At 35.2% G+C, this 24577-nt stretch overlaps 1 protein-coding gene across 1 annotated transcript; it reads left to right on the plus strand.

The window, feature by feature from the left end:
- Positions 1-17500: 17500 nt before the first annotated feature.
- On the plus strand, positions 17501-20134 carry LOC123688788 (la-related protein 6). Its single transcript, XM_045627455.1, has one exon. It carries the CDS (start codon positions 17888-17890, stop codon positions 19256-19258), a length of 1371 nt encoding a protein of 456 aa, XP_045483411.1. The 5' UTR covers positions 17501-17887; the 3' UTR covers positions 19259-20134.
- The last annotated feature ends 4443 nt before the right edge of the window (positions 20135-24577 follow it).

Below are 24577 nucleotides of genomic sequence, written 5' to 3' on the forward strand. Positions count from 1 at the left end.
TCAAAAGTGATCTCAAAGCATACCTCAAGTGGACCAGATGGACTCAGAAGTCAAATACTTAGGAAGTAGGTATTCAACTTTGATTATGTTTTAAAGTGCAATTTTAACCAAGCGTTTTATTGAATTAGTAACTAATGAAAACCATTTTTCCATATTTTATTTGTTGCAAACTTTGAGGTATCGCTGAATTTTCATACTTGCATTTGTTTTTTAAAATATCTCATAAATACTCAATATATGTATAATAAACTGAAAAATTGTTATATTCATGAAATTTATGTTCCGTAATTAGGCGATATCTATCGTGCAAAGTATATCAATCTTATATTTGACGAGTTCATTCCTCTATCTACTGCATAATAATTCCTCAATAAAATGTTCTACTCAAGTAATTTCTGTCCTTTCACTAATATATATTCTCTAAAAATTTGGTTTTTATGACTACCACAAGATTAATTAACAATTATGGAGTTTTCAAAGATATATCATTTCAGCTACTCCACAAAAAATTTAACTGAGTTAATAATGAAGTATAAGCTATTCCACCAAGTTATTGGTCATATGTGAAAATATTATGTATTATTTCCTGATAATCTACTGGACTCCTAGGCTCTAGATCAAATCGCTTCTAATAATAATAATAATAATAATAGCGGGTAGCGGTAGGTGAATTCCTAGCGATTCACCTATCAGGATAGTTGAATCGACTCCTGCCCACCGCAGATTCCAGGAGCTCCCTGACCCGGGAAGCTGAAACCTGTCGAAGGGTCCCTGTCCAGGGTAACGGACGAAGCCGCGTGGAAAGCAGCTCAAGAATTCTCCCACCGTAGCTCTGCGGATCGTAAAAAGCGATCAAAGGCCGTCTCCCCCACGACACGGGGGAACCCATGAATGATGGTGAATTTGAGGAATAGGAATATAGAGCCGCTGCCTGAGGTTCGTCAGGGCGTGTCTGGAGCCGGCGCTGGACATGACAGTATGCGGGACGTCGGTGACAGAGTGCTTAGGAGACGGGCGTCTGTCGAACAAAATGCTACGCCTCCACAATCTCAACATTCTAGGAGAAGAATAACACGAGTTTCTCCGACCGCTGAAGGTGCTGCGCAGGATCCCCAACCAGCACTCACCCAAGCAGGTCTACCAAGAAGACGCATGAAATGGACAAGTTCGATAAATGAAACGATCATGCGCATATACTATGAAGTGACTAATATGGAAGAGGATAAAATAGGCTACCGGCAAAAATTATTTGCAGAATTCCACAGAAACTATCCCGAACTCCAAGTTTCTGAGCAAAGAGTAGCCGACCAATACCGGGTCATATTGAGAAATAAACTTGTACCCGATGAGAGACTTAACACCATAAAAAATGAAGTCCAACTGAGGCTACAGAATAGAGACCTCACTAACAACGAAACGACAATTGAAGAAAACTACGATTGTGCTGAAAACCAACAGAACATCAATGCACAAATGAACACTGAGGAACAAAACAACGCAGATGTGATAGCAATAAGTGATGCTCAACGACGGAATATATATGCTGCACCCGTCGAACATCCAGAAGAAGACCAAAGAGAACTACTGGAGCGATTATCTGCCACAATGAATAGATGCGTTATAGATTTTGAGGGCACAGATCCATTGAGACGACCGATTCTACCAAGATTGAGGACATCCAAGAAACTATCTCATCTTCTGGTCATGACCAACAAGGAGATTATACCAAAGTATCTTTCTGACTACCATGATCTCGAATCATTACACCTCATCTTATACTGTGCAGCATTTTCAATAGCAACAGTGCTAGGTGTGAAGCCAAAACCTAAAAGTCAGCAACCAGCCAGAGAAAAACCACAAAATAAACCACATTGGCAAAAAAGGCTAGAAAATAAAGTGCATAGCATCCGCCAAGATATTGGGAGGCTCACCCAATTTGCAAAAGGTTCGCCGTCTAGAAAATTACAAAATATGGTGAATATAATAATGGATCGTCACCGGCAACATACAACATATGATCCAAACAATGAAAAACAAATTTTAGACACACTGAAACAAAAACTTAGTGTGTACTCCGAAAGACTCAGAAGATACAATGAGAGCTATAGAAGAAAACAGGATAATATGATTTTTGAAAACTCCGAAAGAAAATTCTATAGAATGTTAAACAACAATATGTCAGCAACACCAGGAAGTTATCCAACCGTCGAGGATATTGAGAATTTTTGGACAGATCAACTGGCTTCACCAACCCCCTACAACTCCCAGGCTGATTGGATAAGAAGTGAAGAGAAATCCTGTGAGACAATAGAACACATGCCGCATAACGCAGTTTCTATAGAAGAATTCCATGAAATATTGAAAAACGCACACAATTGGAAATCACCCGGCCCAGATGGAATCCACAACTTTTGGTTGAAGAAATTTTGGTGTATACACGGCAGGCTAGTTGAAACCATAAATGAGGTTATGAGGAATCCAACGGAAATGCCCAAATTTCTAACAACAGGGACCACTTATCTCCTACCGAAGGATCTGCAACACACAGCGGATCCATCGAAATACAGACCCATTACATGTCTACCAACAATATATAAAATCATCACATCATGTATAGCATCTCGTATCTACAAACATTGCGAGACAAATAACATAATGACAGCACAGCAGAAAGGATGTTCCAAGAATGCACTAGGATCGAAGGAACTGCTGATCATAGATTCCATCATATGTAACCAAGCCTTCAAAAACCACAGAAATCTTTTTATGACATATTTTGACTATAAGAAGGCCTTCGACTCTATTCCACATGGATGGCTGACAAAAATTTTGGAAATATACAAGATCGATCCAATTACAATAAACTTTCTGAAGTATGCAATGTGCAACTGGAGAACGAATATCGAACTCTCTACGGCGAACATAACTACTAAAGAGATTCCAATAAAAAGGGGAATTTTCCAAGGAGATTCATTGAGTCCCTTATGGTTCTGCTTGTCGCTGAACCCCCTTTCTAAACAACTGAATGCTACTGAAAAAGGTTTCAATGTCAAAGGAAATAGAAATACCATTGCACTCAATCATTTGCTATACATGGATGACCTAAAACTTATAACAGGCAACAGAAACCACTTGCAAATTATGGTCAAACTAGTGGAAAATTTTTCGGAAGACGTGGGGATGAAATTCGGATTGGACAAGTGTCGTACGATTAGCGTAGTGCGTGGAAAAATCCAAGATGAACCGATAGCTCTCTCCAATGGACAGGAGATAGAAGCAATGAAATCGGATGATCTTTATAAATACTTAGGAATGAAACAAAACCGACGAATAAACCATCAAAGAATGAAGGAAGACTTAACAACTGAGTTCATTAGGAGAATCAACAAAATTTTAAAAACAAACCTCAACAGCAAGAACATGACGAGAGCCATCAACACTTATGCATGTTCAATTCTCACATACTCTTTCGGTATCATTCCATGGAGCAAAACAGATATGGAAAACCTGCAACGCAAAATGAGAACCTTGATGACGAAAGCACACAAGCACCTTCCGAAAAGTAGCATTGAGAGGACGACACTGCCGAGGAATAAAGGAGGCAGAGGTCTGCTAGACATCATGGAACTTGCCCATGGTCAAATTGAATGCCTACGAACATACTTCAAACACAAATCAGGCACGTCAGAGATCTACAAAGTACTGTGTGAAGCAGACGAATCAACACCTTTGCAACTGCACAAGGAGCAATTGTCATACAACCACCAGACAATCCAAGAAAAAATGCAAAGATGGAGAGAAAAGCCCCTACATGGACGACATTTCAACGAGGTGAACCAGGATCATGTCGACATTGAAGCGTCGAACTATTGGCTCACATCAGGTGCGATGTATCCAGAAACGGAAGGATTTCTTTTAGCCATCCAAGATCAAGTGATCTCAACAAGAAATTACTGCAAGCATATCATAAAGGATCGAACTATTACTGACGATCGATGCCGTTATGGGTGTCCAACGAATGAGACAATCCAACATATCACGGGAGGATGTCAAATGTTTGCAGGAAATGAATATAAAGAGAGACACGATGCAGTAGGAAAGATACTACACCAAGAAATGGCAACTAAATTAACACTAATTCATTCTGAAAAAGTGCCATACTACAAATACCGACCGGAAACCATCCTGGAAAACGAACGCTATAAACTGTACTGGGATCGTACAGTTTTGACTGATAAAACAGTCCCTCACAACAGGCCAGATATATTGCTAGTTGATAAACATCAAAAGGCAGCAATACTCATCGACGTAGCAATACCCAATAACAACAACATGCGTCAAAAAGAGGTCGAAAAAATTTCAAAATATAGGGACCTCGAATTTCAGATAAAGCGCCAGTGGGGAATGATATCAACGAGAACTGTTCCAATTATCATCTCAACAACAGGAATAGTACCCAAAAATCTCAAGAGAAATATCAAGCAACTAGGACTTAGTGAGTATATATATAATATAATGCAAAAAGCTGTTCTTTTAGGTACTGCAAGGACGGTGAGAAAATTCCTAGGAAGCGAAGGACAGGTCCAAGGATCGCTTGTAAGAGGACCAGAAGTTCGACGAGAACCAGGGGGACCACAAGGACCGGACACGACCGAGCTCTGCCCTTCTGATATTTTAAATATCTGGGATTGAGTGAATGTTCCTCTTAGCGAGGAGTGAGAAGCCGACGGCGAGGAGAAATCCTACGCGTATAGGCAAAAGTCGGGGAATAATAATAATAAGCCTTTATTTCCAACAGGTATACCCAATTACAGGAAATCAAAAACAACAATCAATACTAATTTAACAAGAAAAAAAAAATTAATGCTATATCATGAACATAATCCAATAAAATCATGAAAATTAAGAGATAAACAACCCATACACACCCCGAAAGACAGTTTTCAGGCCCCGGAAAATAAAAACAAAATACAAGAAATAAATGGAAATCGAATACAATATAATATCATGCGTGTTCCCCTCAACTTCAGATGTTTTCATTCAAATACAAATCACATATATAATCCAGAGATTGGGAATGCAGATCATCTAAGATTCATACTAGGTTCTTCTAATTATATTCAGCATGAAAAAACTAATCCCCAGTAAATTGCACTTCAAGAATAAAATCCTAGGTTAATGACATCCAGAAACTTTGGAAAGAGAGGTTGCAATTTTCCCAAAATTTCGTTCAACAATGGTACCATTATATCTGCATAATAACTTGGCACATACAATCGATGAGTATGATGATGTGTAGGCAGAATGGTCCATTTAAAAATTATAATATAACTTTAAGTGCAGGTAATAACCACATATAATTATTTTCGTCATGAACTCTTGTTTTATTGTTTTTCAAATAATCTGTTACACACGATATCTCTTGGATTAGCTTTCATTCTGTTTGATTGTGAGTGCAGCTTTCTTTTCTAGCACAGAATCCTTGATAGTTACCTTAATCTCATATTACCGTTTGAATATTTCAGGAGAACTGAAAACGGTTTGAGTACATATTTGCATTTGATGATCATTGATCTTATTATACCAGGTCATTCTGAACTTCAAGAAGTAATTATGTATAAAATTTGCAGAACATACCATGTTTCGTAGGTGGTTCCTTATAAATTTCAGCTGTTCCAGGTATTGAGTGCGCAAAAGTGAAGCTCCATACTGGTATTCCAACAATCCAATTTCTCATTAGGTTCTTCAGGGCAGATTCTATGGGGAAATCTCTTGATCGATTCTTTCAATTTTTGGAAGTAACCTTGGTATTGCAGTTGAGAATGAACTCACCAATTCTTTTCACAAAGGAATTTCATCCATTTTTTTTTCGAAAATTTCAGATTTTTACCTATAATTTCTGAAATAATGTACTAATCGCTAAACTGCAAGCATTTTCGTGATCTACATAGTCGAATCAATCAATAAAATGGTACAATAGTCCATTAAGGAACTTTCAATTTTTTTCAATTTTCTAGGGGAAATTTTACGAAAATTTTTCGGCAAATATTTTCCAGGTGAGATCGCAATTCGGCTAATCACGGATCGTAAATTCTGGCACCGCGAACTGATTTTGCGTAAACCTCACAGTTTTGAGGAAATTCGAACTCGAAATTTGGGAAAAAATTGAATTTCCTTCCAAAAATCGTTAAATCAACTGAATTATTAGTTACAGACCCCTCAAATGAAAATGTTTTTTGAACATCGACTTCTGATCTAAATCATATTGAGGTTTTAGAGGCGTAGCTCACGCCCAGGAGAAGTTGCAGCCTCGGGAATTTCATCCATTTTTTTTTCGAAAATTTAAGATTTTCAACTATAATTTCTGAAATAATGTACTAATCGCCAAACTGCAAGCATTTTCGTGATCTGCATAGTCGAATCAATCAATAAAATAGTACAATAGTCCCATGAAGGAACTTTTAATTTTTTTCAATTTTCTAAGGGTTAGGTATGGAAAATTTTACAGGTGAGATCGAAATTCGGCTAATTAGAAATTGTCAATTCTGTCACCAAGCATCGATTTTGCGTAAACCTCACAGTCTCGAGGAAATTCGAACTCAAAATTTGGGAAAAATTGAATTTAAATCCAAAAATCGTTGTATCTCCTAAATTATTTCACTGTTAGATTGAGCAACATTTAGGCTTGGTTTCCTTGAAACCTGATTAATGTTTGTAATGTTATCGGCATTTAAAATAGCCTATCAAGCTAGCGAAGAATCTAGTTGTAAATCAACCAAAACGAGTAAAAAACTGAATGATTCTGGTGAAATTCACAGTTCGTGACATTTGTACTCCCTTATCATAAAACCAGTTGCTTCACTCCTGATAATTTTACCTTTGTGCAAATATTTTAATGCTTTCACGATTTAATGTGATGGTTCCATTGAAAAACCTTTGCTTTTCGCCTGTTACATTCCGATTTTCATAGTGAGCAATAACGAAAATGATATGATAATATCAATTAACTCTTAATTACCTTCATTACCAGGAAAACAACGAGCTCCTGCATGAATTGCCCATTGCTTTATAATTAGAGCCTGGATATATCGTGCCGCTACTGGTGAACGCGAATAGATGAGAGAATGTTGAAGAAAGTGTTATGCCTGGCATGCTCTGATAGACAATTTCACATGGCGAAAGTCAAGTACATCGTACCCTACGTGTTGTGCTAGTCCAGGTCATCTAACCGACCTGTCGCTCAAGAATCAATAATATAAGAGCAAATAATGATGATCATACAGGCACATGTAAAAGTGTCGACCAAAGTAAGGAGCTTTCGCATATTATTTGTTTATGTTCGTATTCATTGTTGTCAACAAGGGACTATGCTTAATTGTACGAATATTATTTCTCCTTCTCTTTTTTTTAATAGTATTGTTATTTTCTGAACAACTATTCCTTCGATGCTTAAAAATTTGCCTCTCAGAACAGCAAGATTCGAGAATAATAAAAGGTGTTTTATTTCGAGGTATATAACTTTAAGTTGGCATTACTGTTCAAGATGGCGAACGATTCAACAGCTGTCAAGTGATTTATTCTGAGTTTGGTTTGGCAATTCATCATGAATAGACTCACGCCTGAACAACGCTTGCAAATAGTGCAATTTTATTTCGAAAATAATGGTTCTGTGCGGAATACGTATCGCGCACTACGTCCATTTTATCGTCGACAAAATAGTCCATCAGAGCAGTTAATTCGATTAACCATGAAACGTTTTCGCACCACGTTTACCCTTATTACTTATTGATAACTCGCATCCCCAGAGACGCCGTACGTTGCGTACAGAAGGAGCTATTGCTGCTGTAGAGCGTAGCATTGAGGAAGACCCGAATGAGTCTATCCGCCATCGAGCACAGGAATTGGATCTGTGTCCATCCACTTAATGGAAGATTTTGCGGAAGGATCTTGGTTTGCGTGCTTACAAAATCCAACTCGTGCAAGAATTGAAGCCAAACGATCATGAGGTAAGGCGTAGATTCGTCGAATGGGCCCAAAATGAGATTGACGTTGTTCCCGATTTTCATAAGCGAATTTTGTTTAGCGATGAAGCGCACTTCTGGTTGAATGGCTATGTCAACAAACAAAACTGCCGCATTTGGAGTGAAGCTAATCCTCAAGTGTATGTCGAAACACCGTTACATCCAGAAAAACTGACTGTTTGGTGCGATTTATGGGCTGGTGGAATCATTGGTCCGTACTTCTTCAAAAACGATGATGGCCAGAACGTTACTGTCAATGGTGATCGTTATTGAGCCATGATTACTAACTTTTTCATTCCTGAATTGAACAACCATGATGTCCAGGAGCTGTGGTTCCAACAAGACGGCGCAACATGTCATACAGCTCGTGCCACAATCGATTCATTGAAAGACACGTTTGGTGAGCGCTTAATTTCACGTTTTGGACCTGTGAATTGGCCTCCAAGATTTTGTGATTTAACACCGCTAGACTACTTTCTGTGAGGCTATGTAAAGTCATTGGTCTCCGCGGATGAGCCACAAACCTTTGACCATTTGGAAGACAACATTCGCCGTGTTATTGCCGATATACGGCCACAAATGTTGGAAAAAGTCATCGAAAATTGGACGTCCAGATTGGACTACATCCGAGCCAGCCGTAGCGGTCATATGCCAGAAATCATATTTAAAATGTAATGCCACAAGATTATCTTGCGGATAAATAAAATTCATGTCAATCGAATAATCCATCGTTGTTTTATTGCAATTTAAAGTTCTAAAGCTCTAAAAAAAACACCCTTTACTAATACAGGTAGTCACGTAAATTGTTGTTTATTCTTCATTCACACTCCTAGTTAAATATTTTCCAATGTATTAATTGATTCAATGAAATTAGTTTGTTACTTACTCAGTATCAAAAATGTATTTCCATTTCTTTCATTAATGAAAAAAATGAGGAAAGCACTGATGAAAAGTTTTGAGTACTTGTTTAGTCATGTTTCTGACTTCACGTCAGCGCTTTCATAATTTTTTGAGCCCTCGCTTCATAATTTGGAGACTATGTCTGTAATATTAGAATTTTAAGCCATCACGGATAGTGTAATACTAGATAAAAAACTTACTTGGAAAAACCATATGAAATACGCAATTGAAGACTTCTACTAATAATATATAGATCGGCAGCATGGGGTTATGCAGTGAAAAGCCAAATCTAGAAGATGCAAGTGACAGAAAATAAACTGTTAAGAACTGAAAAGTATTCCGTGGTTCGTAAGAAACCAACAAATCCACAGAGACTTACAATGGGAAACGGTCTCAGATTTTCCGAAGAGAAAGGTCGAGAAGATTTTTGAAAAAGCAAACCAACAAACAACAAGTTAAGACAAGTTAAAATGACTAGTTGACTGCAACCCTATTGAAGATGCCAATCTATCCCGAAAAACTTAGAAATCAACTACGTTGGAATAGAAATTGAGTAAAAAAAAATTCAAAAATCAAAACCCTTTGATCCTACGTAGAATGCAGAACGACCAATTTTAAAAATGAGTCAGGTTTCACAAAAAACGAACATACTATATGCATGTGCCTTAATAATTGATGATATACAGGTAATTGCCAAATGAGAAAGTATCCAAGTATCAGTGAATACTTCGAGAAGAATAACTCCTCCCATTCCCAGCCAATAGTACCGTTATTCAAACCGTAAGATCCAAAATTTTCAGATTCTCAATGTGAAATGTGTACTAGATATGAATTACCTCAAGTTCGACCTAGATGGAGATACAAAAGCACCAAAAGTAATAGATAGAAGATGTATTTCTCGAAGGAGATAACTATTATGAGATATTAATATTGAAAACAATCTTATGATTGATTATGTTTCAGTAGCTGAGTTGTCATATTCTAATAATTACTTTATCTTTATCTAGAAACTGTATGATCTTACAGCTTTAGATCACGATCAAACTGAATAAATACAATAATGGATTTGAAAATTTTTATTGCTACAGTAATTATGAATGCAATATGTTACACCGTAAGATTATTATCATAGTATAATTTTTTGTTGTCAAGTGTTTTTAGTTTATTACTTCTAACGGTAAATTTTCGCAATCAATTGAGGCAAAGTCTATTTACAAAAAACATAAACTCCTTGAAAACCATATGATATACGAATTTGCTTGTAAAAATTGTTCTAAAGGGTGTTTTTTTTGGAGCTATAGAACTTCAAATTGCAATAAAACAACGATGGATTATTCGATTGACATGAATTTTATTTATCCGCAAGATAATCTTGTAGCATTACATTTCAAATATGATTTCTGGAATATGACCGCCACGGCTGGCTCGGATGTAGTCCAATCTGGACGTACAATTTTCGATGACTTTTTCCAACATTTGTGGCCGTATACCGACAATAATACGGCGAATGTTGTCTTCCAAATGGTCAAGGGTTTGTGGCTTATCCGCATAGACCAATGACTTTACATAGCCCCACAGAAAGTAGTCTAGCGGTGTTAAATCACAAGATCTTGGAGGCCAATTCACAGGTCCAAAACGTGAAATTAAGCGGTCACCAAACGTGTCTTTCAATAAATCGATTGTGGCACGAGCTGTGTGACATGTTGCGCCGTCTTGTTGGAACTACAGCTCCTGGACATCATGGTTGTTCAATTCAGGAATGAAAAAGTTAGTAATCATGGCTCTATACCGATCACCATTGACTGTAACGTTCTGGCCATCATCGTTTTTGAAGAAGTACGGACCAATGATTCCACCAGCCCATAAAGCGCACCAAGCAGTCAGTTTTTCTGGATGTAACGGTGTTTCGACATACACTTGAGGATTAGCTTCACTCCAAATGCGGCAGTTTTGTTTGTTGACGTAGGTTGTTGGACGATAAAATGGACGTAGTGTGCGATACGTATTCCGCACAGAACCATTATTTTCGAAATAAAATTGCACTATTTGCAAGGGTTGTTCAGGCTTGAGTCTATTCATGATGAATTGCCAAACCAAACTGAGAATAAATCACTTGACAACTCAAATCGGTCGCCATTTAGAACAGTAATGCCAACTTGAAGTTATATACCTCGAAAAAAAACAACCGTTACAATGTCCAATTCCTCATAGCTTTGGAGTAATGAATTGAAAAAAAAATTACTTCGTACGGTACGGTATTCCTTACAATTAATTCCGGGTTCAAACCTTGCAGAATATTCATCCTATTATTTTTTTTATTCGATTTAGATTTCCTATGAGATAAGAGAAGAAATAAATGAACAATTGTGTAGAAATATTCCTCTCTAGGGTTATTCAAACTGATTTCAAAAATATTATTCATTGAGATGTATCATCAACATCAGCATCATTAGCTTAACTGTTGGCAATTATGTCTTCAAGAATTCATTGTTTTTCAGATCACTTAGGTATAATAAATTAGAGAAGTGATAATACGGAAAATTTTTCTCAATTTTCTTTTGGTATTGTGGTATCTAATAATATCGATGAGACACACCGATAGATCTCTTGTCAGCTTAGTTACCGGTAATCTTTAAATTCTGAAGATTCATAATAGGAAGCCAATGAAATAATTGCTTTGCTATGAATACATAAATGTGGGAGCTATGACCTAATCTTCCCACTATGTATTAAAGGCTTACAGAATTTTATAATGCAATAGAAGACCCTTTCCTTAAAAAAAAAATAGGTGAACAATGATGTGTTCCTAATTATTTCTTCGATATTCTGCTTGTATTTTCTATGGTTGGAACGACGCTTTTAACAGATTTCGCACGAAGTTTTGAATTGTTTTTTCCATATATACACGCAAAATTTAAACTTGATCAGATTCTCTTCGGTCTCTAGCTCTTTTCGTTCGAGAGTTACCATGTTTACGGCTGGACATGTTTGAAATTGACAACGAATTCGTCTTGAGTGAGCTAACATTGTCGTTTAAGACAATCCCGGACTTAAAATTTAGAAAATTACACATTTTGTCACTTGTGGAATGATTCAGCGGTCTGTTCGGTGAACGCTCCAATTTTTTTTGGTATACTCTGTGATCTAACTTGAAATTTCCAAATCATATAGTAGCAAATTTTTCCTGAAAGAAATTTGGCAAATCATTTCGGTATAATCGGTGATATAACATAAAATTCCCAAATTAACAAGTTAGTAAGATATTTCTGAAAAAAAATTTGCAACTTCTACATTCATAAAATTAAATTATCTATCCAATAATCTAAGTAGTTTAGGTAAATCCATTCTTGTTACATATCGCGTGAAAACCCATGCTACTACTTCATGGACATTCTCTCTATAAGAAATATGGAACAAGCAAGTACGAAACCATAAGTTTTCATCGGCTAAAACTGCGGATGACTCCCAGTGAAAGTTCTGTTCATTGACTTCTTTAAATCGAACAGGTCATCCAACTTAGCGGTCACTGACGAAACTACGTCAACAACTAGTCGCTTAAGGATGTCATAATTTCATTTTCTCATCTCGTTAGGCTATTGGGTCAAATCCGCGAGATTGTTGAATGATGAATCTGAGGAAGAGAATTTATTGTAGGTACTTCCTATCGGCTTGCTATTCATTTACTGATATTACGGCAGAGAAAGATATAAAAAATAGTATTTGATTGATTCGATCTTCACCTGATTGAAAATCGATAGGCTTATGAAAGTTATTATAAGCCTTACAGTCCAGTCAACTTATGCTCACGAGAGCCCCTCATTGGGAAGTTTTGAGGTAGTTTTGATTTCTTCAATTATATATATGTTTTGGGGTGCTGAATCACCTTTTGAGATTCGCCCCCAAAATTTCGTGACGAAACATTGAAAAAAATGCAGAAAAGGTAAAAATAGTAATTTACGTAACAAGTCCGGAAAATAGGGTTTTTTTGGACGAATAGACAAAATGGAAGTCTGTGCAAAAAAAACATTTCGGGCGTGTTGCGTACAATATTTTTTCGGCAACCGTGTAGAATAACACTACCGCTGCTGCTTTCCATATTTTATTACGATTGCGATCAAAAAACATACAAATCGTTGACAACTAATTTCATATGAACTGTCAGCCGTTTTCTCGGTTGCTATGGTAATGATCAACTGCATTTATTAAAAATGTACCTACCAGGGTAACCAGGGTTTTCATATTCACGATACACGAACGACGTGATTCTTTTACGGCCTAGTCCGGGAAGTACGTACTTTCCGGACTAGGCCGGGAAATGCTACTTAATTAGAGAAAAAGCGTCCGGGAAGTGAACACTTCCCGGACGGTTGCCGAAAAAATTGATTTTTAGGCGGTTTTTTGCATATTATTCGGAAATTATCATTTTTTCGTGAATGACCTATACAGAAAACAAAGTAAGTTATAACATTTCCTACACATTTCTACTTTCAAGTTTTTTCTACGTGAAATCATTTTGGCTTAATTGATAGTTGAAAATAGGCGTATTTTATCTGTTTCTGCAAAAATCCACTTTTTGGGGTAGTCTCGATTTCTTCGATTTCATTTTTTGAGGGCGAATCCTCATCTTAGGTTTTCCACCAAAATTTTGTGACGAAACATTGAAAAAAATTCAACAAAAGGAAAAAATTCCATTTTTTGGCGGTTTTTTATATATAATTCATAAAATATCAATTTTTCGTGAATTACCTTTCTGAACAGCAATAAAGTAGTAGATAAAATTACCTTTAAATAACTCCCATTAAGTTTTTTTTTATCCGAGAAACCGTTCTGGCTCAAACGATAGTTGAAAATAGGCGTATTTTTGCTGACTTTGCAAAAACTCACTTTTTGCGGTAGGTTTGATTTCTTTGATTTTACTCGTATATGTTTTTTGGCGTGCTGAATCCAAATCTGAGGTTTTCCACCAAAATTTCGTGATGGAACATTGAAAAAATGCAGTTTATTGGACAAAAAAACTTGATGAATGAAATTTGTAGGAAATTTTATATGCTTTGTTTTTGTATAAGATCATCCACAAGAAATTGATATTTTCCGAGTTATATGCAAAATACTGCCAAAAAAATGAAATTTTTACCTTTTTTTGCATTTTATACGAAATTTTGGTGCCAAACCTCAGATTCGTAGATATTCAGCATCCCCAAAAATATTCAAAATTGAAGAAATTATAACTATCCCAAAACTTTCCTGTGAAAAATACATAATGATATCAGTTCATAAAAAATATTTAAACTTGTTTGAAATACCTACTCTTCAACTGTTTTAGCCAGTACTAAGATAACTGTACCCAATATGGGCTATGTAAGCTTTGATTTTTTTTTCAATCATTGTGAGATTCAAAACTTAATGATCTATGTGTGGGGGTAAGTTTTTGAAGGGTAAAAAAACAAATATCAAGTGAATTGATATTATAGAAAGCGAAAGAAAAACATAAAAAGAAGAAGAGTCAATTAAGCCATATTGACTAGTGCAAGTAAAGATAAAAAAAGTAATGTACAGTTTTTTTTACACTTGTACAAAAAATTTTTTCAATTGAACAATTATCGGAAAAATATTTTGAAAAGTTCGAATTCGCGGAAACTGTTGATTGACATTGAATTCATAAGACAATTGAGTCTTCAATTGTACTGAAATTAATTAATTATATCTGTCGAAATCTCTTTATTACCCCAGAAATAAAGAGGTTTTACCTGTTGTGTAGGAGTCATAATTGCTCTATATCTGAGGTATTGCGTAATGGAATACCCTTACTACAAATCCAATTAGTTTTATAACAGTCTAATGCGATTTGGATATTATGTAAAAGTCGAATGAGGTCTAATGCTCCCTTAGACGATCTATATATCAAAGGGGATGGCTTACGTAAAATTTTCGTCCGAAATATGTATCCACATAATCTCCGGATTCTTTTTGTAACTAAGGAGTAACTAATTGGATTTTTGAGTGGTTATGGAATACGGTTTTAATTATTTGTGGGCTGGATGGTAATTTTGGTTCATTATTCTCACTTAAATGAATTAAATCAATTAAATAAAATAAATGAGAGATATTTTTATATAGGTTGTTCGAAAAAAAATGAAAACTCAATATTTTTGAAACGGATGATATTTTGAAAAACCGATAACAGGATGCTTATCGAAAAATCTTAGGCTGGAAAACTGCGTTGAAAAACATAGAGTCTCTCTTTTAAGGAACACCTACTATCCTCAATATCTATAAAATGGTAATTGATTTCTTTGACCTGTTATGAGTATCATATAAACCATAAAAAATACTGAAAAAAACGTTTTAGAATTTTTCGAATATCTCGAATAGAAGCTAAGATTTAGGGCGATTCACCTCGATGGCCTATTAGGAGTTTATGGAAAAACTATCACAATTTTGTGCTTAAAATGTGCATGTTTAGGTTTGGGACAATGATCTTTCTACCTAAAATGTTTTTAGATCTCTACATCTTCCTCATTTCAATTGGCACACACAGTTTATTATTGCATAATTAGATAGCATTTTTGATGACAATTTCAGCTATATGTCATACCTTGGTTAAAAACTCAACGGTTCATAAGTTAATGGGTTTCTTATGAAAAAAATGGTGGCGACGATGACTCGAATTTTGTTAATATTCCTGTAGAAATGGTTTTTTTCGAAGAAACCTTTATGATTTCCGATTCCGCAAAATATTATAAACCTGTTCGCGGTTTGGACGAAAGTGTATAGGGTGTTTACCAAAAGATCATGAACTTGGACAACTTAAATTCATCAAAACTCAAGATTTCCGAATAAGCACCTATACTTTTAAAAATTTCAGTCGATTCTACGCATAGAAAGAGTGGGGAACTTTAAATGACGAAAAACCGCAATTTCTTACTGTGTGGAGTGGTTTGTGACTTCTGGAAAACACAGAAAGAAACATTTCAAGAATTGGAATGAATAATTCTTAATTGAAAATTGTATTGGTTTATGGATTTCTCAACAATCCATACGAAAAATTAGTTATTATTCATGAAATGTAAAATTAAGTTATCCAAACATCGAATATTAGTTTCTTCCTTTTTTTTTTCGGAAGTCACAGACTACTCCAAATAGTAGAATCGATCGAAATAATAAAAAATATAGGTTCTAATTTGAAAATCTTTGAGTTTTGATTTTTTAACCGAAAATAAACTTTATTATTATTATTCTTCGATGAATTTGAGTTGTCCAAGTTTATGATCTTCTTATAAACATCCTGTACAGTTTTATCCATACTGCAAACAGTCTTATTATAATACGTATATGCAGAATCGATCGAAATAATAAAAAACATAGGTTCTGATTTGAGAATACTTGAGTTTTGTTTATTTAACAGAAAATGAACTTTATTATTATTATTATTCGATGAATTTGAGTTGTCTAAGTTTATGATCTCCTTATAAACACCATGTACAGTTTTATCCAAACTGCAAACAGTCTTATTATACTACGTATATGCAGAATCGAAAGGAAATAAGGTTTTTCCGTAAAAAAAATTTCTGAATTTATTCGAAAAAATGCGAGTCCCCGTCGCCTCCATTTGATAGACATATCACTGAAATTGTCTGCAAAAAAGCTATCTAATGATGCAATAGTATCCTGGGTGTGCCATTTGAAATATAGAAGTAGTATTATTTCGGTATAACAGGAAGATCTGAAAATATTTTAGGGGGAAAGATCATTGTCTCAAACTCCAACATGCAAATTTCCAGCACAAAATTATTATTAGTTTTCCATAAATTTTTAATAGGCCATTAAGGTCGATCACCCTGTATAACGTATTTGCAACAGTCATTTTTCAAAAACGCTCTGTTACTCGAGAATGCATCAAGATATATATGATTGCTTTTTGATTCCTCATTATTTAAAAAAAAAGATCGGGGATCTTTGAAGATTTCTTTTTCTTATAGTTCTTGAGATGTTTTTAGTGAGCATCGAATCTGGAACACCCTGTACAACGGATAGATGGATTTTTCATTCAATTTTGAAATAATATACAATCTCCAAAACTTGAATTGTGAAAACATTTCAATACAAATGTAGTATATTAAAAAAAAGGAATTTCATAATTCAGTAAATGTCAGAAATAGAGTTCTACGTGAAGAGTTTTTTCCCAAATGCTAATTGTCCGTTAGCTATTTAGGATCTTGATCTGAAGATCCGCATTAAGTTATTTTCTAAATTCAGAGGACTGATACGATATAGAAACTAGTAATTATTTTTACTAAAGCTCGATTCCGATAAACAAACAATAAAAAAATAAAAAATTCACCATGTATCCGATCACATAAACAAACTTCAAGTAGACTTTCCGTCCACCAACTTACTTCGGCGAAATTTCTCCAAGGACTCGATAAACTACTAAACAACTTCCTGCTCATACATTGTGGCCAATCCCGAAACCTTTCCCTCAAGGTCCCGAAAGGAAGGAAGTGAGAAGGAATAAATAAATCCACATCGACCGATATAAAACTGAGACTCCTTCAAAAACCCGACTCGGTTCCATTTCCGCAAAATAAAGTTCTCTCGTTAAAAAAGGTGTATCGCAAAGTTCATGAACCTGACCGTGATTCGTTGTTATCCTCGCTTCAGCAAACCGATGTCTTGGAGCATGTGCTGAACCAGATGCACAGCCACGACCGAGCAGCCGAAGTAGGGACACTGAAGTTTCTATAAAGCCAGCCCGCGAGTAGAACGCTTGTTAGTATACTTCGAAAGCTAGGTCAACAATCGTTGTGCGTTGTGGCAGTAGCATTTTAAACCAAGTGACCTACTAACCAACATCTCAGATCCTCTGGGCCGTTAGGGATCGAGTGCCTTTCTGTTTTTACACATAGACTGAGACGCTAAAGTGACATTTCAAGTGATCAAACTGTGATATTAGTGATAAGTTCAAGATGCCAGCTCCAATTCCCGATACCATCAACGAACAAGACTACGAGAACGATGTCATCGACGAGATACCAACCACCAAACTGTTGGAAACCAGGGATAGCATCTCCTCGATAGACAGTGATGTATCCGTTTCCTTTGACAAGATCCAAGAGCATGATGACAACCCTAACGAAGCTGAAGACGAAGGTGCTCATATGGCAGATCTGTCAGACAGCTCATCTGACAACGGATCTGCTGGAGGTGGCAAAGATTCTGGATGCGAAGTTACCCCTGAAGTGAGTGAACCTCCTTTCACCCCTCCGTCTGAAGAACTGGCCGATAAAATCGTACAACAGGTAGAATTCTATTTTTCCGATGCTAACATTACTAAGGACGCTTTCCTATTGAAACACGTCAAGAGAAATAAAGAAGGCTATGTTTCCTTGAAACTCATCTCTAGTTTCAAGAGAGTCAAACATTTAACTAAAGATTGGAGGGTTGTTGCTCATGCCCTAACCCGTTCCATCAAACTAGAAATAAACGAAGCTGGAACTAAATTGAGAAGATTGGAACCTTTACCACAATACGATGAAACCACTCCATCTAGGACAATAGTAGCTGTTAACATGCCAATCGAGAAGCCAACAATCGAAAATGTAGCTGAATTATTTAAGAAATGCGGTGAAATTGCTCTTATTCGCATATTGAGACCAGGAAACCCAATACCTGGAGATGTGCGTCAATTCATCAACAAGAATCCATCTTTGGCTGGTATGGTTTGTGCTTTGGTGGAATTCGTTCATTCCGAATCAGCCAGAAATGCTATGCAACTTCAGAACCAAGTCGGAGAAGCGATGAAAGTATACGAATTGAACAATATCCCTCATCCTGAAAGGAAAAAGAATAAGAACAAGAAGAGTAGCAACCCTAAGTTAATAACGAGCTCCTCCGACTATCTTTCCTCCTGCCAATCCAGTTCAGAAGCTGAGGATATGAGGTTGAGAATTGACCCAAGAAACCGCCTGAGAAGAGGATCTTCTGCTCATTTTCCTTCTAGGTATATCGAACCTGCCGCCTGGCTACAACGTAGGCTTTCCGCTTCTAGTACCGAAGCTAACTTCATTTACATGCCAAGAAGGTTGTCCTATAGTAGCAGAGATTCCAGCGATTCGAATCTATTTCTACCACGAAGGATGAGCGCTTGCAGCATCAGCAGTTCCGATTGTAGCTCGAGAAGATTGTCATCTGCTAGTCAAAGTTCTGAATATAGCAGCCCAAGGTCCAGGAGCAACAGTGCAGCATTCCAAAACTTCGAAAACATCGTGAGGTTACCCAAGGGTCCTGATGGGTCCCGTGGTTTTCGCCAGAGAATGACATATACTGTTGCTCATTAAATGCTCTTACGATTGGAAGTCTACACATCGAATCGGAAAAGTCACAAAAATATCATAAAATGATCATCGGAACTGAAAATGCAATCATAAAAATTCCTATGCGATTTTTTTTAAACATGAGTAATACGGAACTAATTACGAAATACATAGACCGTTGAGGAATGAAGAAGGAAGTGTTGGATGAACGAACAAAATTATAAATTCAAAATACGAAGCTGCACATCCATTGTGAGGTCGATATCCAAGGCTCGATCACCTTTTTATACGTTGAAAACTGTTGGATAGAGTCATAATTCCTTGATACTTGGGTGTACTAGACCGAATCAGAAATCAAAATAATCAAGATGAATGCATCTTCAGTTCTAGTTTATCTCGACTTTCTCCGCAGGAGAAATGGTAGAATACGAATGCGGGCTACTTTCTAAGTGTAATTTATCATCATTCAATAGTTCCATGTTCATCAACTGTAAATTTCATGAATTAATCATTTTTCAACAGTTCGAGATGTAGAATCTTCATCATTGGATGAATATGAGTAATTTTTCCGATTCGATATGAACGAAGCATGACGAACAAGAATTCATTGAAATCCTTCTCTATTTTGTTTTAAAAATGGAAATAGCAATTCTTCTTCTCTGCTGCTATCCTCCAATAGTATACATTTTCAGATATGGATTTGAAAAATTATGACAAATATTGACATTTTGTTTATGTGTTCTGTGAATGCATTCGAGCTCATTTCAATAAGCTGAACGTTAGATGTAAATACAGAATTTATTTATTTATTTATTGGATGAGTTTGTTGAAAATTTTCACCCTAAGGTGATTTCTTAATTTATTTAAATTGTGTGATTGTAATAAACATATTTACTTATACATGTGTGTTAATTTCTTCAGTTAATGCATACCTTTGCTTTAGGAACTAGTTTAATGTAATTCCTAATGTTATATTTGTTTTCTATTGCATCAGATAAAAATTATGGCAAATCATGTTACTTTGTCATTTTCTTGTCTTTCAAGTTCATTGTCTACTTTCAAGATGTGAAAACTTTGTTTCTAAGTATGCGACCAAGGTTATCTATGAGAAAAAAATAATTGATAGGTAGAGAGGAATATTAAACCATTTCAATCAGTTCAAAGAATTGAATCATTTCTTCAAACGAATAACGAAACAATTACTTTTCCAATAATAGAAATGGAATGAAATAACTAAACTTAACAAGAAAAAAGGTGGTTCAAGATAAAATCGAAAGTGCCTAATCTCCACCTTCAAATATCTAAGTACACCTATACGAAATTAATTTATATAGATAATTTTTTCGCTATTGTCAATATAGTCAATCATTCAAATAAAATTTCTCTTTATATTTATATTTCTAGAAATGAATTTCGCATAATACATGTTACTCAATGAATCCATCCTAAATTTTATTGTTCATTTTGTATTAATATCAATTAAAATAAATTAATTAAAGCAATTAGTTGAGTTGATAGCGTTTAAAGAAGGATTGGATGCAATTTACAAAGCAAATATATTTTTCAGTTCTCTTGAAAAAATTGGGTTTTCAGACGCTTCCTCATCTAAGCATTCAAATTTGAAATCTACTCTGAAATGTTTGAGTTTCAATTTTTACATAGGAAAACTATATTAGGTATACCATCAGATATTGATACTAGCTATATCCTATCGTGGTAGCTTGGATTCCAGATTAAAAAAACTTTTTAATTTTTATTTTATTATATCACTTGGGATACTTGAAATTTCTGAAATTTGGTTAGTTCACTCTATCTTTATATCACGATTGATATTTTTCAAATTGATTAAAGAAAAACTAATGATCATATCCCCGAAACTATCGGATGTACATCCTTTCAATTAACAGACTTAACAGGTTCAATTAACTGAAGGAAAGAAAGTAATCTATGCATCATAATGAACTTTATGAAAATTAAGAGGAAAGCACTGACAGAAAATTAGGAGCTTTTGAGCACTCGTTCATTTATGAGCCAATTGAACACTTGGAGACAACAGAACTGTTTATTATTTTTATAATTAAATAAATGTGCTTAAAATTGTTATTTCATATTTTTTTCCAAATTCCAACTTGGTCGGATTTGTTGTTATAGAATTATTAGATAATTCTTTTCGCCATTCTTCATGAGTTTTCTATGGTTCGATATGGCACGATATTTTGCACATAGCTTCAACTGGTTATTCTATATACAAGGTGGTCCAACAAAAACTTAACACCTCGATTTTACGACTATATAATGAAAATGTGGAAAATCGCTCGGACCCGTCAATTTCTGATTCGAGAAGGAAACTTCAACATCTAACGTGGTTTGAGCACGACCCCTTGATTTCAAATAGGAATGAGAGGTGTTGCGATACCTCTTATTGATCCCATTTTGAGGTCTTGAATTAGCTTAGGTAGTCCATCTATGCCAAAACCTTTTCTATTTACTGCACATCACCAGTACGGGCATTCCAAAACCTTGAAGCCTTTGATAGAGACAGAAAGCACCAGGTAAGATGGTTGTCCTCTATTAGGGAATCTTTTGAGTTATTCACGTCAAGCTTTCACGATGTCATCACAAAATCGTACTCAAAACGAATATCTGCATATTTTTCGTTGGAAAACTACTTGTTCACCAAAAAATACTTTTAAATTGATATACCTATAGGTATACAGTTCTAGTATCTCCCAGGCGCATAAATGAACGAGAGCTCAAAAGTCCCTGACTTTCCGTCAGCTCTTTCCTAGTGTTCTTATTATTCATTATCGGAAATGAAAAACCAATACTTTGACACAACTCATTCTCACGTCGTTATAAAAGCCAATTTCCAATTTTCAACTCCGATAATTATTATTCTGTTACAAATTTCAATCTACTTTCACCGAAGTGAGTAACTTAACGAGTGTGCGGTATGTTTGGCGACGCTATAAGTGTGCGCAAGATATGTTCAACTTTCTTCAAGCTGCAGGTTCAATGCTTCGCGCATATCAGGACAAAAAATTTGAATTGAATGTACTATATCAATTTCCTCGACAAATTGCATTATATGCCGTGCATTGCAGATTCTACAGCGATTCTACCGGGTGATTTAGAAAATAGAAAGGTATCGCATTAACAATACGAGTACCTACTGAGTGCATCGACTTTCACAGTAGGTATAGATAGATGCTGCTCAATACTTTTTCAATCCAAATGAATAGCATCCTAGCAATACTGGTTGATGTTTTTTTTAAAAGCTGTAATATACTCACTTTTTTATTCAAAAGAAAAATGGAGGCTCATTGATGTTTTGCGCTTTATTTTTATTTTCAATTCTTTAAACACAATGTTGATTCCCCAGAAAAATGAAAATTGTCGGAGACATGATAACATTTCACCATTTCAATCTTATCATTCGAAAGATATAATAATAATAATAATAAAAGTCTTTATTCAATTAATTTCATGAAAAATAATAAAAAAACTTTTACAACTATAGAAATAATTGAAAGGGCGAGATCCAGCACACTGCATTGAGCGTACTGTTCAATCTAACCCCCAAAAATATGAAGTGTATTCATTTCATACCACGATTAATTATAATATTATCAACGTTATCGCCGTTATCCATTAATAATAAATTTCTAGGTTCCCATCACTGGGTAGACAAATTTTTTTTGGTAAGTATCGATGCCTAACTTCGAATCTACAATGTTGAAACCCCATAAATAATAATAAAATATTTTCGAATTCGATCGGTAGATTTTTTTGGAAAAACCAAGACAACCTCGGTTACATTTCGAGAAAAAAATTGTTTGGCCTGAAAATTCGATAGGAGAAGCATTTTACCATGTCAAATTCAAATCTGAAATCAGTTTGATTTTAAATGGTATCAATTTCGAGTTTTGGGCAAAAATTTTCAAGGGGGTTTGATTGGTGATTATCTGCTCTCTGGTGACCGAAATCTGAGGCTTGCAAAATGGGTATGCATAGATTCACTTACTTACGGTGCTTTAAATGTACAGAAAGATTTTTCTGCGCGAAATCAATGCTTAATTCGGAATCTACGAACTCGAAATCCTTCTAAAATATGATAAATTGTTCGGATTCGATTGGTTGATTTTTTCGGGAAAACCAATAATATTGAATATTTTGTCGCAAAAATAATTTGAATTATGATTTACTTCGAAATTTGTTGTTATAAAGAATTTTTCATGGAGAAGGTCCCAAAATTGTTTTATTTCGATATTTGTGGAAGGAATTTTAGTTAAAAGTTTTTTCTGTTTGAATCTTTTAAACATTTGATATTTTGAAGAATATTAAATGCTGAATACCAACCTGTAGTTTATTGTTTTTTTCGAACACAGTCAAAAACTGGGATATTCCGAATTGTGTAAAAATATTGTTGTTTAAGTGGGTAGAAAAATTTTCTGGTGAGAATCGATGATTAATTCGGAATCTACTATTTATTGAACCCCTTAAATAACACAAAAATATGTTCAAATTTGATTGGTCGATCGTTTCGAAAAAACCATTCTTGGATAAATTTCGAGAAGAAAAATGTTGGCCTTAATATCTGATAGAGGGGAATTTCACAATACCGAATACAAATCTTTTGGTTTATAAGAGGTCTCAATTTCGAAATATATTTGTGGGTTTCGTGGGAAAATTTCCAAGTAGGTACATAATTATGTTTCTTATCTTAATACGTATGGTCTAGAGAAAATAAATTATCAGTTTGAATTGTTTTATGCACTTGATGGCACATAAATTGTCAGTTTTTCTTCAAAATTCCAAATTCGATTCAGTGAGCAGGTCCTCTATACACAATTTACTGAACTCATTCTTGCCGCAGCCAACCATGAGTAGAATCCTCTAAAGTAAAAAGTTTGGTTTGAGCAACTTTTCTTAGATGTCACCATATAGTAAAATTTGGTGGATGCTCTATATTTGAGCGCATCCACCCAAAAGACGTAATGGATATATTTACTACATACTTTACGAAAAGAGTTTCCGATTAGGTCAGCTTCAAAATTTGATATAACGTAATATCTTCATCCTGAATAAATATTCGCCATAAGATGTTTCCTGAAAAAATTTGAATGTGTTGTATCATTCTGTAAATTTTTTTGAAATAATCTACCGATTATATTTTTGTGTTATTTAAGGGGGTTTCAACATCGTAGATTTCGAATTAGAGATCCACCCTCACTCAAAAAAAAAGTCTACCCAGAAATTATTAAAACGTATTATAATTTATTGTCGTATGAAATAAAACACTTCTTATATTTTTTGTGAATGATAAGATGGAACCGTGTCTCC

The sequence above is a fragment of the Harmonia axyridis genome, chromosome 1, assembly GCF_914767665.1.
Source record: "Harmonia axyridis chromosome 1, icHarAxyr1.1, whole genome shotgun sequence".
NCBI classification, from domain to species: domain Eukaryota; kingdom Metazoa; phylum Arthropoda; class Insecta; order Coleoptera; family Coccinellidae; genus Harmonia; species Harmonia axyridis.